The 16,635-nt window shown below is 39.8% G+C and overlaps 2 protein-coding genes across 2 annotated transcripts; one reads left to right on the top strand and one right to left on the bottom strand.

Annotated features, from left to right (window-relative positions):
- Positions 1 to 4,472: 4,472 nt before the first annotated feature.
- On the top strand, positions 4,473 to 12,176 carry LOC120046322 (calponin-1-like). The gene is made up of 7 exons (XM_038991462.1): positions 4,473 to 4,734; positions 9,728 to 9,849; positions 10,028 to 10,094; positions 10,740 to 10,877; positions 11,020 to 11,136; positions 11,322 to 11,468; positions 11,654 to 12,176. The coding sequence occupies exons 1-7, from the start codon at positions 4,675 to 4,677 to the stop codon at positions 11,891 to 11,893; spliced, it is 891 nt and encodes a 296-aa protein (XP_038847390.1). The 5' UTR covers positions 4,473 to 4,674; the 3' UTR covers positions 11,894 to 12,176.
- A 1,588-nt stretch (positions 12,177 to 13,764) lies between these two features.
- Positions 13,765 to 16,467, bottom strand: LOC120046324 (transcription elongation factor 1 homolog). The gene is made up of 4 exons (XM_038991464.1): positions 16,376 to 16,467; positions 15,069 to 15,199; positions 14,877 to 14,947; positions 13,765 to 14,719 (listed from the first exon to the last, which is right to left on the bottom strand). The coding sequence occupies exons 2-4, from the start codon at positions 15,182 to 15,184 to the stop codon at positions 14,655 to 14,657; spliced, it is 252 nt and encodes an 83-aa protein (XP_038847392.1). The 5' UTR covers positions 15,185 to 15,199; positions 16,376 to 16,467; the 3' UTR covers positions 13,765 to 14,654.
- Between the last annotated feature and the right edge of the window lie 168 nt (positions 16,468 to 16,635).

Here is a 16,635-nt window from a genome sequence, read left to right as displayed (position 1 = left end):
ATCACAACCGGCCGTGATTGGGAGTCCCATAGGGCGGTGCACAATTGGCCCAGCGTCTTACGGGTTTGGCCGTCATTGTAAGTAAGAATTTGTTCTTAACTGACTTGCATAGTTAAATAAAGGTTACATAAAAAAATGAAAAAGGGATAGTGACTAGGCAACAGGATAGATAATAGTTACCTGTGTGAGAGGGTGCCAGCTACTGCTCCTCTTCTGCCCATTCTACAGGAGTTGGAGAGAAAGAAGCATCTGAACCACTGTTTGGCTCTGATTGAATCCAGCTCTACCGTGTGCGCCGGTCAAGGGGCTGGGTCACAGACTGGGCCTGGAGAGCGTTACCAAACATGGTCACATGAGACTCAATGAAAGTCTCTTCTGCTACACACTCAAAACACACACACACACACACTATGTCACCTACACTAGTACACAACATAAATGCCCAGACGTCAGTGCTTGTAATGTTTTTGTAGTCTGACTGAATCTGCAAATCTGTTGGTGCTCCTTGGATCACAAATCTGTCTGTTTACTGTAAGTGGATAGTGTATTTGAAAACACGGATTTGATCATTTAGGTCTATAAGTATTAGTAAAATCTCCTTTTCCATTTTTACATAGCATCTTCACAGCTTTCAGCAGTTACATTCAGCATTCAAGCTCCCCATGTCTTTAGCCAGCACTATTGAGCAACATATTGTTACATTAAACTAACAAATGCAGTATTGGGATGTTTGAGGAGGTATTTGTGCAGAAAGCTTTCCCAGCCTTAAAAAAACTACTCTGAAATCAACATTCCAGACTTCTGAGAGGCTATTAAAAATAACAGATTTTTTACAAGGTACTTGAAACCCTTGACAATTCAGTGGGGATTTAACATGACTTTTAACCAGTTTATCAAATAGCACTTTGCTATACTATACACAAACATTTTATAAAAGCACCCAGACACTTGGGTATTAATTCACACAAAAAATTATTAGTCAAGCCCAGAATTTGTTTAAACTTTCAGTCCTACTGTACATAGACAGCCAAAATGATGATGCTAACACCCCAGCCTCCTGAATTCTTCTCAGCCTAGGTTGAGGAGGCCTTCTACCCTAAATAGCCAGACAGAGTGGATGAGGGTGTGGAGAGGGGGGAGCTGGAACTTCGGAAATTACCCTCTACCATCCAGAACAGCAGTTTTCTGTCTCTCGCTGCTTCTCCATCTTTCTCAACAGTTCCAGCTACACATGTGCACATTTCTTTGCTTTGTCAAATATTATGACTTGCACAATTTGTCTGCCTCTCTTGGATCTCGTAGCTCTCCCAAAGCCTCAGTCTTCTCATCTCCCTTTGCCTGAGCTCTGTTTGTATCCTAGGTGTCCTTCCTACCAAGGTGTACCCTCTCTAATGCCTATTTTCTTGTGTTTCTAATTCAGTTTGAGTTTAAAGTTGTAAAGTTATCCAAACCTTGTCATCTCAAGACTCCATGCAACACAGTATTTCCAGTATGTTAGCGTTCAAATAAACAGACCATCATAAGAGGTTTCCAATCTGGAGGTGTGGTATGTTCCCTATGCTTCCTCTCACTGTAAATGACCCACAAAAGACCCACTGCACAGCAAATATGTAACAGTAGTTCATTATCAGTTTGAGGGATTCCACTTTCACATCACATTACATCTGGCCTGCTCCAGCCAGTTATGGCCCTTCCTTCTCCCATCATGCCCAAATAAAGTGTCCAAATTCCTCCTGTGTGCCTCTTCTCTCCTTGAGATGTTTATAAGACCCTTGCTTGGTCCCACACTCAGCTACTCTCTCTCTCTCTCTCTGTGCTTGTGCGCTTCTGTATTTCACTGACAGTCTGTTTATGGCCACGTTACATAAGGCTCCACTATAATTTTAGTTTGTCATCACAGTTGCAGCCTCATACCTAAAGTAATACTTTAAGGTGAGCTTTAAAGGGGCAATCAGCAGTTGTTACATCCATTTTTAGACATAAATTAATGTTTCCATTGATTCTTGAAGAATGTAACTTATAAATGCCTCATGAGCTTAGCTTTAATGTCCTACCCCATCAGAACCCAAAATATAAGCATTTTATACTCCAATGTTTATAAACAAATTCAATGTAAACAAACACTGTATACCCTCAACATGGTTAAAACTATAATGTTGATATTATGGATGGTCAGTCCTTGCATCCATAGGTCTGTCTATGAATTTGAGAGTGATTACATTTCTCCAGCCCCATCCCTCAGCTTTTTACCAAAACAGTGGGTATTGTTTCAACTGCTGATTGCCCCTTTATGGTTTATGAGTCCTATCTTCACAAACAAGCTCTATCTAAGCTTTGCTTAGTGTACCTTTTTCTGGTCATTGTTTGTTCAAGTGTGCACTCTCAGATTCACAGTGTTCCTCAAACTCTTCATGACTATGTCCTGTTATTAAATGTCAACTATTGGGTTATAACATAGTTAACATTGTTAATGGTGCTCAGTATTTAGATGAGTAGCTCAGTAAGAGTCTAAGCTTCATAGCCTCTTGGTTTATACACTATAGACTACTGTGTGTAAAGATGTCTGCCAAACTCAAACTTCTACTACCACTACAGCTAGCCTATCAGGCTGAAACTCATTTATCATCAAAAAATGTGCGACCTTTTCCACACAAATGCAGTGCATTTGCAATCGTCTGAGCTGAGGCATTATTACTCTTCTCAACCCAAATAATTTACTTTTATAATGTTGGCAGGTCTGTGATCTTCTAGAAACATTATAAAACAGGTATTTCTCCACTGATGTACTGGTGGAAATAGTTAATTTGTCTTTGTCGCAGGCAGAGAAAGTCCACCTGACTTCCACTCTTCTTCATTTGAGAAGCCCTGCAAAAAAACACATTGGTGTCCCAACGATATGCTCCAATGTGTAATTACACTGTAACTGGAATTAGTCATTAATTGTCCATCATTGTCTAGGAACATCCATATTAAAAAACACTTGGAATCATCATTGTGAGGTTTCCAGACAGTTTCACTGCTGCTCTACCATACTACTCTTGGCATGTTATCATCAACTTGATTGATTTACAGTAATCCTGCATGTATTGTTACTGGGCCAGGGTGTTTGAACTCCACTATTCCAGCACTCCCACAGCCCTCCACCATAACCCTTTTCCCCATCCTCCATTCCCCTCAGTGCTTTTTCCAGAACCTTCTCCTCATGCCCTGTCTGGTAACGCATTACCACCATATGTGTGGGAGAGTGAAAGTGGGACAGGACAAACAGCAGTAGGATGAATCATCATGCTGCTCTCTGGGGAGCAGTGCTGCCTGTTCCCCTTTGACACTCCACAGCCCGCTGGCTTTGCATTCCATTCCCTTGTCATCTGCCTGTGGACGAGCAGAGCAGTGGAGTGAAACACTGGGGTATAAGAGGAAAACCAGCTCATTGTTCCAAGTGACGTCGGGCCCCCAAGCCATATAGGTCAGACCAACGACCTCAAATGAAACTCTATGGAACACACTATACTATATGTGTGGGTATAGGGGGTGTATGGGGTGTTGTATAGGTATTGACAAGATGGTAGAAAAACACTTGCCAACAAGGGTGTTTATAACTTTTTATTGGCTTCTTTTCAAAGAGATATCAACGTATTTTTTTTAAGGCGATTGTAGTATTTAGTTCCAAGTTTGTTATGGAAAAACCAAAACAAGAATTGTAGAGCATCAGGGTTGAAAATGGTACAGGAAGAATACATATAAAATGTGAATCACTACGTAAATACATTTGGGATACATTTAATGTATTATTATCAGGATGAATCATATTGCTATTCATACTGAAATCATTTTACATAAGAAAGTGATCAATTAAATATGCTCAAGTGAGAAAGTATCCATTTAGCCTACCTTTTCAATATCTGCTTTCTTAACCATCCTTGACCATGACCATAATTAGGGTTACGCTGGTCTTGAACCTCTTTGCCCAACAATATAAACCAAGCTTCTTCAGGTTTATGATGGATGGGTCAATACTTTCAGGCCTGACAAATATTTCTGTCATATAGGATCTACATCTACAGTAATGAAACACCTTGCAGCATGTATAAATATTACTTTATAATACTTTGTATAAATATAAAGTTAAATGTGTAATTCAAAACTCTAAAGGTCTGCCTTGACCTGTGATTGTGATGGAGACCCTCAATTATTTAATAATAGCTATAGGTCTATGAATTTGTGATGTGCTTGATATTTATTTCATTTGGTAATGAAAGTGAAATTGGATGCAGTAAAATTAGGCAATTGAAAAGGATCATCCATCCAACATCCAATTCCTCTTATTAAGGTGGAAAAAGTGACACTGAGCGAGTCTAATGCCATACTGGTGACATCACCCAGAGGAAGAGGCAACGTCGGGATTGGATGGTGGCCCTAGCCAATCGCGCCGCACTCCAAAAATCCACAGATGGGAAGAGTTTAAAAAAGATTGAGAAAAGTGTTGCAAAGTGGTCCACAGCCTCACCAGAGCGAGCAAGAACGTTACAGAATCTGAATAGTCCTGCAACATCCGCGGGTCTGTCATATCAATTGGAGTCCAGGGAGAAAGAGGACTTTGCTGTGGGTTTTCTCGTGCCAGGATAGAGGGGTGTATTTCACCATTTTTAAATCTCTGAATAATCAAAGATAACTATGTCAAAGAATTTCAAAAGTGGACCATCCTTCGGACTTTCTGCCGAGGTCAAAAGTAAGGTATGTATCTCGCATGTCATGTAGCTTTCCTTTTAATTGAAATGAAAATAATGGGGTCTTTGCGTAATTTGCATCAATGGGCCAAAAGAATGCTCGCGCTCAGGAAGGTGCGCACTTGACGCTCGCATATCTTGTTGTCAATACGTGCATCTTCTCAGATGTATTAGTTGTAGGGGAACCAATGGTATATCGAGGGCCAATAATATATTTTTGCTTTCTGTTAGGAGATTTTGTCAAATAGGCTTTTTGGACCGTCAAATTGGACTGTCAATGGTGATCGTGGATTAATCATTAGGCCTATACTGATAAATGGCAGCCTAACATTCTGACAGTTTACTTTATCGTTTAATATGTGAGGGCATCCAAACCAATTGTCTCTGATTCATAACTTTGAACTGGGTCGTTTAGATTACAAGTGATATCACCTAACCTGTCTGTCACAGAGCACAATGACAGAATTACTCCCAGATGAGCCCACAAGGTCTGATTTCAAGGTGTCTCTAGAAGGCTACCAGTATGTATATATTTTTTAAAGGGTCAATCTGTGATCGCTACATTCATTTTGGACTTTTAAATTCATGATACCCATTGATTCTTGAAGAATATGACTTATAAATCCTTCATGAGCTTAGTTCATTGTTCTTACCCCATCATCAGAACCCATCAGTGGTTACATTTCTACAGACCCATCCCTAAGCTATTTTACAAAATCATTGGCGGTTTGTCCGCTTTGTTATTGTTTGAACTGCAGATTGCCCCTTTAAAGTCTAGGCGAGAACTAAATGAGTCATCAACATCAACCAAGAATCAATGGACCAGCTACTGTAGGCCTACCATGTAGGCGACTGTGCTGTCAACATCCACTGATGTTTGGGAGAGATTGTATTTTCATTGATAGTGCAATGACAGTGATGCACAAAATGTGTTTGTGTATCATAACTGCTGACAACCCATGTTCAGCTTGGACATAGCATGACTCTGCCAATGGGATCAAATAACTATCCCAGGATATTCCAGAATTCCCAACTCCATGTCTGTCAATGACAACTGAATTTGCTATCCCTATCATCAACCTTATCGTGTTGGAAGAGCCGTGGTTCCTGCATACATAGTGGTTTCCTATCCATACTTTCATAGGGGCACTCTTCAAGCAAACATTTCCTTATACTTGGCCACCATGGTTAGTGCCATCATTAGTGCTGTAGTATAGAAATAGGTCATATTCAATAGTGTATCAGTCAGTATATATATATATATATATATATATATATATATATATATATGTGTGTGTGTGTGTGTGTGTGTGTGTGTGTGTGTGTGTGTGTGTGTGTGTATGTATGTATATATATAATGTATGTTATATATATATGTATATTATATATATAATGTATATATATATGGTGGTTGTGAGGCCATGGAAGTTCATCATAATGCTAATGCCAGATTGTGGATGGTAAGTGCCAATGGCATGACATCCGATGACAGTGGATAGGCTCCAGAGATTGACAGACAGGTACGTCAGCAACCTAAACCTCCTTTTAAGGTGTCCCTGAGCTCTGTCTTACAACCTGAGCAAGTGTCTCTCTGTAAACAATTTACACTCCAGTGGGGAATGACAAAACCCTGTTGAGGCAGAGGAGATGCAGACAGAACAAAGCCTTGTGGATTCACTGGAATGTCAACCTTCAACATGATTGTTTGCATCCAGGGGTGAAAGTAAATGTAATGTATTCCCGGTACAGGGACCTCCGATGTGTGTACACACTTAAAGAAAATCTATATGGGCCTAATCATAGAATTACATATAGAATCCCTATTAATTTAATAGGATCTCTACAGGCCTAATAGTAAAGATTTATCCTTTAACTTTTAAAATGTATTAGCCTACCTTTTAATGTGGCATAAACATGACCGGTCATGTGTTTTCATCTGATTGTCAATCAATTACTCAATTATTAAGGATAATGTAGGCTACCTGCGCAAGTTACTCAGGGACGCCTGAACAACAGGGGGTGCGGGAATAGTTTTGAAGCTATATTTAGATATTTTTCTGCTTTTTATTATGTAACATTTGTTAGTCAACTTGTCTATAATTAGATCCTTACAGCTCCTCTTCTGTCATTACTTGATGATCATCTAGAATACTAGATAAAGCCTTGCTAATGATGGCATAAATCGATAGAATGATCAATGCATCATCTACAATCTACACTGAACAAAAATATAAATGCAACATGTAAAGTGTTGGACCATTTTCCATGAGCTTAAATAAAAGTTCCCTGAAATGTTCCATATGCACTAAAAGCTTATTTTGTTTGCATCCCTGTTAGTGAGCATTTCCCCTTTGCCAGGTGTGGCATATCAAGAAGCTAATTAAATCACATGATCATTACACTGGTGCACCTTGTGCTGGGGACAATAAAAGGCCACTAGCAGTTTGGTGATATAACACAATGTCACAGATGTCTTGACGGAGCATGCAATTGGCATGCCGACTGCAGGAATGTCCAACAGAGCAGTTGCCAGACAATTTAGTGTACATTTCTTGACTATAAGCTGCCTACAACGTTGTTTTAGAGAATTTGGCAGTACGTCCAACTGTCCTCACAACCGCAGACCACGTGTAACCATGCCAGTCCAGGACCTCCACATCCGCCTTCTTCACCTGCAGGATCGTCTGAGGAGGGGGAGTGGGGGTGCTGAGGAGTATTTCTGTCTGTAATAAAGCCCTTTTGTGGGGAAAAACTCATTTTGATTGGCTGGGCCTGACTCACCAGTGGGTGGACCTGGCTCCTGAGTTGGTGGACCTATGCCATCCCAGGCCCGCCCTCCTGCGCCCCTACCTAGTCATGTGAATTAATTTATTTAAATTGATTGATTTCTTTCTATGAACTGTAACTCAGTAAAATCTTTGATATTGTTGCATGTTGCGTTTAAATATTTGTTCAGTATAGGTGACATAGTTAAAGTTTCTCTTTCATTTCTGCTTCTCTCACGGAGCGAGGACGTGTAGGGACCAGGGAGATTTCCTGGTCTGTTTGACTGGTTTAAAGGAAATGAAAAGCTGTGAAAACGATCCAACATGTTTCTGATAGTATTTCAGTTCGTCTTGGATGCATATTTAATGTGGCTGAAAATTAAATACTGTCAGCTTTTATGTAGCTGGTGAAAATTGCACTTTAAGGCTACACAACAGGTCCCTAAAAGCGCTCAATCCCATTCTCTCAAGATGCTGAAATAAATAAATCGTATTTCTCTACTCTTGTTCTTGAGACAAAATTAACATTTGGTCTATAATTTTACTGCGAGGAACACTTAATTCTGCAGGAGTTAACATTATAATAGGTGACATGTGAGGCCTACAGTCAGTGTCCAGACTTCAGTTACTATTCCAACTATTAGGCTACTCCATGCTAAAATAATTCTGGCATCCATACAGCAGTGCCTTTTGATAAATGCAAAGAGACATCACTTACAAAACACCAAAGTGTTCTGACTGACATTCGGTGATTGTCCTTCATTGGGCCTACACAAGTCTTGTAACCTGAATTGATGTGTATACTGCTGTCCGTGTGCATCTCGGTCTTGGCCGCTCATCTCTGCCTTATCAAAATGTCAGTGTTATTGTTGAACCACACTGCATTTTGGAGCGTATTACACAAGTTTTCAAGTCTATTCGCTAATTTTTCATGCGAATGACATGCGGTATGATAAATAGTGTGATAGCCTACAGTTTTCTTGAAATCTGTTTTAATAATTGTGATAGGTTCATGTTTTACCGGTATGATGTACACCCACTCTTTATTTTGCCGGTACTCCATACCGGACCGTTCTGTCTTACTTTCACCCCTGTTTGTATCAACTTAAACCATTTTATTCCTTATGCCATGGCCTACACTGATTTAATTTATATTCTCTCCACTGAGTTCATACATGAAAAACACTGATAGAATCAATGGATAGGTGCCAATTTTGGCATCAAAGACTTATACATTTTTAAATAAATGAACCAGTTCTGATTACATTCCTGACCTCCTGACACAGTTAAATGAAACTCTGACCCAAATACCTTGGCTGGATGCAAGTGCTGTCTGCAGGTCTTGGCATCTCATTATCAGATGTGGTTTGCCTGAGTAGATCGCCTCACTGTAAAAGGACAGATTCCGGAAAACCCAGAGGGAGAGAAGGAGCACAGGGAGGAGTAATAGGGAGAGCTGTTTCTCCCAAGTTTGGTGTGATGGACTGGAAGCTACGCAAACCCTGCTGCTTTGAAATACCTGTTTATGTTGGCTCCTGGTCTCACAAGCCCTCTCCCAGACTGTGAGTGAGCAGAACATTCAGAAAAGGAGAGAGCGCAGAGCGAGAGGGGGGCTACAGACCCACCATAGAATTTCTGGTATTAGGGGGATGCGTTTGTGCCAATAGGGAAATACAAGGAAGCGGAGAATCAGTGTTTCTCCATGCAGGAATGTCCCATGTACATTTTACATTTTCTTCCTGTTGTTTTTTAACTCTAATCTTCATTGTTAGGTTTTATTACAACGGGTAGGCTTTCAAAGGAAAGTGGAGAGGAATGTTATCCCTCTGTTACAAGATGAGGAAGGGGGATAATAGCTCTGATGAATATCATAGTTCTATGACTCGTTTACTATAGTTACAGTTTGTTGTAAGATCATTTGTATTTTTCAGGTAGCCAAGCACCTGTCACAAGATCATTCATCACGCAGAACTGACAGTTACAAGACATTAACCTGAGTGTCTGCAGATGTTAGGATGCAGTCAAATCCAACACATTTACAATGCATTTGGGAAGTATTAAGACCCCTTCACTGCGTTGTTTTCGCTTTGTCATTATGGGGTATTGTGTGTAGTGGAAAAATAATAATTTAATCCATTTTAGAATAAGGCTGAAATGTAACAAAATGTGGAAAAAGTGAAGGGGTCTGAATACTTTCCGAATGCACTGTATAACCTTTGACCTCTGCCTCTTCAGTTGGCCCAGAAGTATGACCCCCAGAAGGAGGAGGAGCTGAGGCTGTGGATCCAGGACGTAACAGGCAAGAAGATCGCTGATCCTTTCATGGAGAACCTGAAGGATGGGGTCATCTTGTGCGAGTGAGTGAGCGATACTCTCCTGCAGAGCATATTGTGTGTCAAATCACCATATGACTTTCTTTTGCTTCCAATATCGTTCAGTCTCATTCATTTCCCCACTGTTAATGATGACTGGGCCACTCAAAGTCAGAACAGTATTTTGACTGTTGTTCTGTGCTTTCTCTTTCCTTGTGTGTAGACTTATCAACACACTTCAGCCAGGATCTGTGAGAAAGATTAACACTTCCCCTCAAAACTGGCATCAGGTAAGCTTGTTCTGAGACAGAATAATTGTTTTTGTATTATTATATAACATCATGCCCATCATGACATGCAGTAGGCTGTAGTTATTATAGATACTTTGCATAGTATTGAGCAGCAATAAGCATGCCAAGAGTCAGTAGTTTTTTCCACTCCATACTTTTCATCCACTGAACTCGCTGAAATATGTAACCAGATAGGTAGTCTTTTGCTTGGCATAGTGTTTATTTATTTACATTCCAAGCTGCAGCTACATTGTTTAATGAGGCACATCTCAGCGTGCGTCTTCAGATCTCTTTATATAAGACTCAAAAAGAAAACAGCACTTTTAAGTGTTTGTTGAGGCACTTCCAAGAATCATCCATGACATACAATGTTACTAAGAATCAATGCACTCACGTGTGGTGGTCCCTTTGTCAGGAATAAAAGAGAAAAAGATTATCCAGCTGGTGAGTAGGGCTTTAAAGAAAACCCCACACAGCTGATCATTCTGAAGTCCTGAGTCTCAAATACAATGACTATTTAAAGAAACATGACAATATCAAAATAACAAATAACTCAGTAACTGGTGTCCTCTTTGTTTGTACTCTTGCTTTTACCTCAGTGGACCATTTGCTCTTGGCTAATTCTTTTTCCTTTTCATTGCCTAGCTGGAAAACATTGGCAATTTTGTCCGAGCCATCACAGTTTATGGTATGAAACCATACGATCTGTTTGAGGCCAACGACCTGTTTGAGAATACCAACTACACCCAGGTCCAGAGCACGCTCATCACCCTGGCTGGAATTGTGAGTGGAAACCCATAGAGGAATCTCAGTACATTGTACAGTACTGTATGTAGAAAGTATTGTCAGTGGATTGTAAGAAACCTACTTCTACTTCACGTGAGGATCCATAATCTGTTTTTCTAACCTTCCCCTCTTTCACCAGGCCCAGTCCAAAGGTTTCCACTCCAAGCATGACATGGGAGTGAAGTATGCAACAGCACACCAGCGCCGTTTCGCCCCAGACATGCTGAAGGAAGGGCGCAATGTCATCGGCCTGCAGGTCAGAACAGTCTTTGTATCATATACACCTTATACACGAAGATATCACTGTTATTACATGTGTAATATAAGTAGTAGTAGCATGTTATAACATACCTTCATTTGTTTTTAGTTTGGCCGATAGGATTGTTTTAATGGTATTATAGTTCAGGCATAACCAGTGCACTACCTTTGCCTGCCTTACAGATGGGTACCAACAAACTTGCCAGCCAGAAGGGCATGACATCTTATGGCACGCGGCGTCACCTGTACGACCCGAGGGGGGGAATGGAGAACCCTTTGGACCAGTCCACCATCAGCCTCCAGATGGGCACCAATAAGGGTGCCAACCAGGTGGGGCGCCATTTGATTCCACAAATAGATATTCTCTGGTAGAGATAGAATTGACTAACATTCTGCACATCTTGGGAGTTTTCCCTCTCTGCCTATCATGAAAGCAATTAATATGATATAAAATATTACACTTTGTAGCCTATATCTAATCCTCCCCTGCTTTTCTTCTTCTCTCCCTCTCTCAGTCTGGCATGACGGCCCCTGGCACCAGGAGACACATCTATGACAAGAGTCTGGGCTTGGAGGAATGCGACACCTCCACCGTCTCACTGCAGATGGGCACCAACAAGATGGCGTCCCAACAGGGCATGACCACATACGGCCTCCCTCGGCAGGTCTACGACAACAAGTACTGCTCCAACCCTGATGAATTCGTCAACAACGGAGAGAGGGCTGAGTTTGACGGTACTATGTACTATGACTAAAGAGAACAGAATAACCCCAGTCCCCTCCTCTCAAGAACCCCTCTCCACCAGCAAGACCACCCAAACTGTTATTTACTGTTTTCATTATTCTCATCCCTTGCTGTTTTTTTTGTGATCAACCATTCAAATAATTTTTGTCCTTTGAGGGGATTTATGCCTGGTTCAATCTCTTTGACCTTGTTATTTTAAATCACTTTAATGTAGTGGCCCACACCCCTCTCTCCCTTTGCAATGGAGATTTTTCTATTCAAATACGATGAAAATAAATACTAAGAAATACTAATAATGTCAAGAGACCTATTCCTTAATCAATCTTAATGTTATGTCTTTTTTATTTATAGATCTTTTATAGTTTATAAAAATTTTGATTTTCAGTTGTAGATCCCCCATCCAGCTTAAACATTGAGAATAAAGGAAAAAGTTCCTTGAATGGAAAGAAGTGACCGACTTGTTGCTGTTAACCTTTAACCCCTGAGGAACAGGAGTCGGCTCTGGGATTCAATCCCTCTGGATGACTCGGGGCCCACAGAATCAGACTGAGTCTTCCAGGACACAGGGACATGGACTAAAAACTTTGATCAGATGTATTCCTTATGACTTTGCCTGTGTATGCACCTCTGCACTGCTCTGACATCCCTGCTCTAGCTCACAGGACTGCCAACCAGCCATTTTATACCACAGATGGAATATTTTTTCTAGTATTCTTTAAATCATTACAATATCAGTAGTAGGGTTCTCAAACCTGATACTTGAATTAATGTAAGCCCCTAAAGGCATCGTGAAAAGCCAATAGATTTGAATATTTTTAGTGTTATAAGCAGTATTCAACACGTCTCGCATACTTCATTAGTGGTAAACAATACAGATTCAATTTTAGCCATTGTGCCAGCTATGTTAATGTGGATGTCATATAGGCCAGTTTGCATGAGACAAGTTATAATCCCCCTATAGTCTCCATGGCACACAGCTTTAATATATTGCTGCGCTATTTGCACTTTTCATCACCTTGTTGAATATGTACATGGATAGAATAGCTTATGACTAGAAGGCAGACAAGCCAGGTCGTTGAGAGCCATAACATCTGCACGTTGTTATACACGAGATAATGGTCTAATTAACTTCCACTTAGTCATAGCTCAATACAGCAGACCCTGTATCACTAACTACTACATGATATGGGGTACCCACCGCAGATCTTGAATGTAATGTGATTTTGAGCACTGCAAGATGTGTGTCATTCTGTGGATTCATTAATCACCTTGTACCAGCAGTCGCAAATGAATAACATAAGTCTGTGACATATTTATGCTCGGGATAATGTAGCCTAACACAGCTGCTAATGGTTTAAACATTAAACTGTGCATGCTTGACCAAACCTTTGAAAAGCAGGCTTGTTTGCTTGCTAAGAGGTTTGTTCAAGATCATGTGTTGCACCTGGAACGTTCCACAGAACACATCTCTATGCCTTGCATGCTCATGTACAAAGCATGAATTGGTTATGCCTTGTCTACAGACTGCTTACAGGAAGGAAAACTATGTGATTTTTAAAATTTGGGTGAACTATCCATTTAAGCTAAATTTGAAAGGTATTGATATCGGTTACTGGGCAGTATTGTAATATGTTTTTAAATAGGAGGTCATGGAGATAAAGCTACATAAAATATTGAGTACCTCCTGAGGTTCTGACCTCTGGAATTTATAGTGATGATTTGTCAAACTTTTGAAGGCTTAATACTTTAAAGGGAACGTTGTTTGATGCTGAGCTCATAATCTGAATGCCATGTGTCATTTCCCCCCCTACATTAGTGTGCCATCTAGTGTTTTGAAATCCCTTTAACATTTGGAAAAAAAACAGACTACATTCCACAGACTTAAGGTAAAAGTCATATGTACCACAAGAGGTGTCTTTTATTAAAGCACCAAACTTATTCTGTATAGTCACATGTCTAATAGCTATATACAGAGTCAGTTGTGTATTAAGAAAATATTTTTAGTTTAGAATGAGAGCCAACAGTGCCTAGCCAAAATACAATTGGCAATATTACCCTCTGATCTAAAACATGTCAATGTTGTTCAGACTATCAATTGTTCAGTATTCTGAAAATCTTCTATTTATTTGGCTTTCACTTACAATGAAATTAGCTGCAATACAATCAAACACATCAAAATTACAATTCAATTTGGGTTGTGAGTGAAAAACTTGCCACCAAGTTTGTTCTAGATATTTTAACCATTTCAGCAGTATGTGACAGATGCAGTTAGGTGTGAATTACATTGATGTGTTTATTGATCAAGTCATTTCCGTACAAAAAAACTTAATTGAAATAAAAATCATGACATAAAAACTACAGGATCACCCCTTTTTTAAATTTTTACAAATTAAATCTACTTGCTCCATTAAAGGGGGACATGGCAGCTTGGGAAAGTCTAAAGACATATCCACCAACAGGCTTGCCTGTAAAACATAACAGATGATGAGGTGGTTTGAAACTTCGTGGGATTCTCTAAGATCAGGACCATTGGGACATTTCATTGCCCTACCCCCATCCCACCCTGCCACAGAGGGAGAACAGGAAGTGTATCTTTCTTCATATCAAATCCATTAGTGTGTAGACACTGAAGATTTCACAGATGTGTTATCTGTCTTCGTTTGTTCTCCACATTCACTACTTGACAAAGCCCTGGCCCAGCCAGAGATATGTGACCCATCATAGGGAATGAGGGGTGAGGTCAGACAGGAATAGAGTCAGGGGGACCACTGCTACTGATTGGCTGCTTCGCAAGCATCTATCCAATCACTATAAACATCCACTGGTTCTGAAAGATCTGGAGACAAATGTAAAGGAAAAGTTCATTTGGGAGGTACAGTTGTAAAGACATAGCATTTATTTTTATTTTTTAACAAATGCACAAGCCATTCTGTGAGCTATATGGTGTATAGATAAGTGAATATAGTGATCCAATCAAAGAATTGAAAGGATACAAGTAATGGGAGTCTGGAATTCTTCCAAGCAGACTGTGCACGATATTATTCCTGTGTTTCGAGTGCGTTCCCTGAAAAGAGAAAAGAAAATGTGCATTTGGATAGGGTGTTAGGATATGTTTCAACATGTAATCAGTGATCATATTTTACAGCCAGACCATATACTGTTCTAACACAACCAAGTGAACTTACATTTTGACATCACAGGACTTCTCGTGGTTACAAAAGGGACAGGTGAATTGGGTGTCCAAGTTACCCGTCAGTTTCTTTTTGGGAGGTGGCTTCCTCTTTGATTTTCGGCGTCCCATTCTCGATGTATGAATCTGTAAAATACATTAGCTACATTTTTCTGAGTTTACAAAACAAGTTCTGTTGACGGTCAAATTCAATATAATAATTAGGTCAATCGTGTTAGCTAGCATATATTATATCTACTGTATGGTGCTGATATTCATATGATTTGGGGCAAAAAATCATATGCTGCGTTCATCTCGTAAGCTCGGAAAATACTACTTGTAAACTAGGAACAACGAGATGTGTGGGTTCATGTGCTTTGAACTCGTTAAGAATGCCGATTGCTGGTTAATGGAAAACAAGCTGTGTCAACCATGAACGAAAAAGTACAGCTTTCATACTCATAGACATATTAGTGTTAAAATAACACTTTTATAAATCATGTTTTGTTGTTGAATTTAACTGCTGAAATTGCTGTTATCGAGGTATTGGCCTTAGTAGTTGATGTCAGAGACAGAGTTCATCATATGGTCCAGCAAATTGGAGCACAGGGATAACAGACAAGTTTCCCATTAGTAATTACGAGTTGGAGGTGCGTTGAAATTTACTTTCCCCAGTCCTATGCCCCTATTTGCAAATTTACGAGATGTTATAAATGCATAAATATTCTGCCGCTATAGACCATCTGCTAGTACGCATGTGCGAGCTAATACTTGACTCTTGTGTAAACAAACACATTTTTTGGACCGAATTTTCCACAAATTCAAATTATATTTTCGCTAATTAAAAAAAGTCAGATGTCGATGATTAATGCTACTATTTTCTTGTCGGAGCCATGTTCACACTACACAAACGTGTAGTAGCTAACGTTAGTTCCCCGCCATCGCGCATGGACTTTTTTTTTTTTTTAGCTTGCAGCTATAATATAGGAGCTCAACAATACTTCCTTTTATACAAAACGTCCTGCAAATTCTACAAGTCCATTTCCAACAATATTTTTAATTGCATGAACCGTTTATTTTGGGATGATTTCTGAAGAGGTAGCTAGATAGTATTAGCTAGTAACGTTAGAGCGCGAGGAAAACAAAGTTAGCTTGTGTTAGCTAGCTAACTAACGCTGGCGTTGTAAAATGCTAGCTATGCACAATTTTTTATTTTTTTATTAGGAGAATCACACATGTAATTTAAAATCGTGCTGGATGTATAATTTAGTTGTTTGCATGTTAGCCATATAATAAAGCACGCTGGATTAAGCATTTTCTTACCAGATAAATGACCCAAGTAATGACGCTAACAAATAGAAATTGTATCCGGAAATTATTCTGAACTCTTTCATCTGATTGGAAGATTAAGGCGCTTTTTAGGGTTGTCATTGGTCAAACAAATTATCAACCCGCCTCTCAGAATTTATAAACCTCTTTGATACAATCCCAAAATATATACATTGATTATGTAGTCTACCACAGGAGGCTGCTGAGGGTAGGACGACTCATAATAATGTCTGGAATGGAATAAATGGAATGGT

Source organism: Salvelinus namaycush, chromosome 4, assembly GCF_016432855.1.
Source record: "Salvelinus namaycush isolate Seneca chromosome 4, SaNama_1.0, whole genome shotgun sequence".
NCBI lineage: Eukaryota > Metazoa > Chordata > Actinopteri > Salmoniformes > Salmonidae > Salvelinus > Salvelinus namaycush.
This window is presented reverse-complemented; position numbering and strand designations above follow the sequence as displayed.

What these genes read in the sequence shown, in the direction of transcription:
- LOC120046322 (XM_038991462.1), top strand. Translation starts at nt 4,675, where the DNA reads ATGTCAAAGAATTTCAAAAGTGGACCATCCTTCGGACTTTCTGCCGAG. An exon ending in CTGCCGAGGTCAAAAGTAAG is followed by an intron (nt 4,735 to 9,727) that starts GTATGTATCTCG and finishes CTGCCTCTTCAG; the next exon opens with TTGGCCCAGAAGTATGACCC. An exon ending in CCCCTCAAAACTGGCATCAG is followed by an intron (nt 10,095 to 10,739) that starts GTAAGCTTGTTC and finishes TTCATTGCCTAG; the next exon opens with CTGGAAAACATTGGCAATTT.
- LOC120046324 (XM_038991464.1), bottom strand. Translation starts at nt 15,184, where the DNA reads ATGGGACGCCGAAAATCAAAGAGGAAGCCACCTCCCAAAAAGAAACTG. An exon ending in AAGTCCTGTGATGTCAAAAT is followed by an intron (nt 14,948 to 15,068) that starts GTAAGTTCACTT and finishes TTCTCTTTTCAG; the next exon opens with GGAACGCACTCGAAACACAG. An exon ending in ATTCCAGACTCCCATTACTT is followed by an intron (nt 14,720 to 14,876) that starts GTATCCTTTCAA and finishes ATTTGTCTCCAG; the next exon opens with ATCTTTCAGAACCAGTGGAT.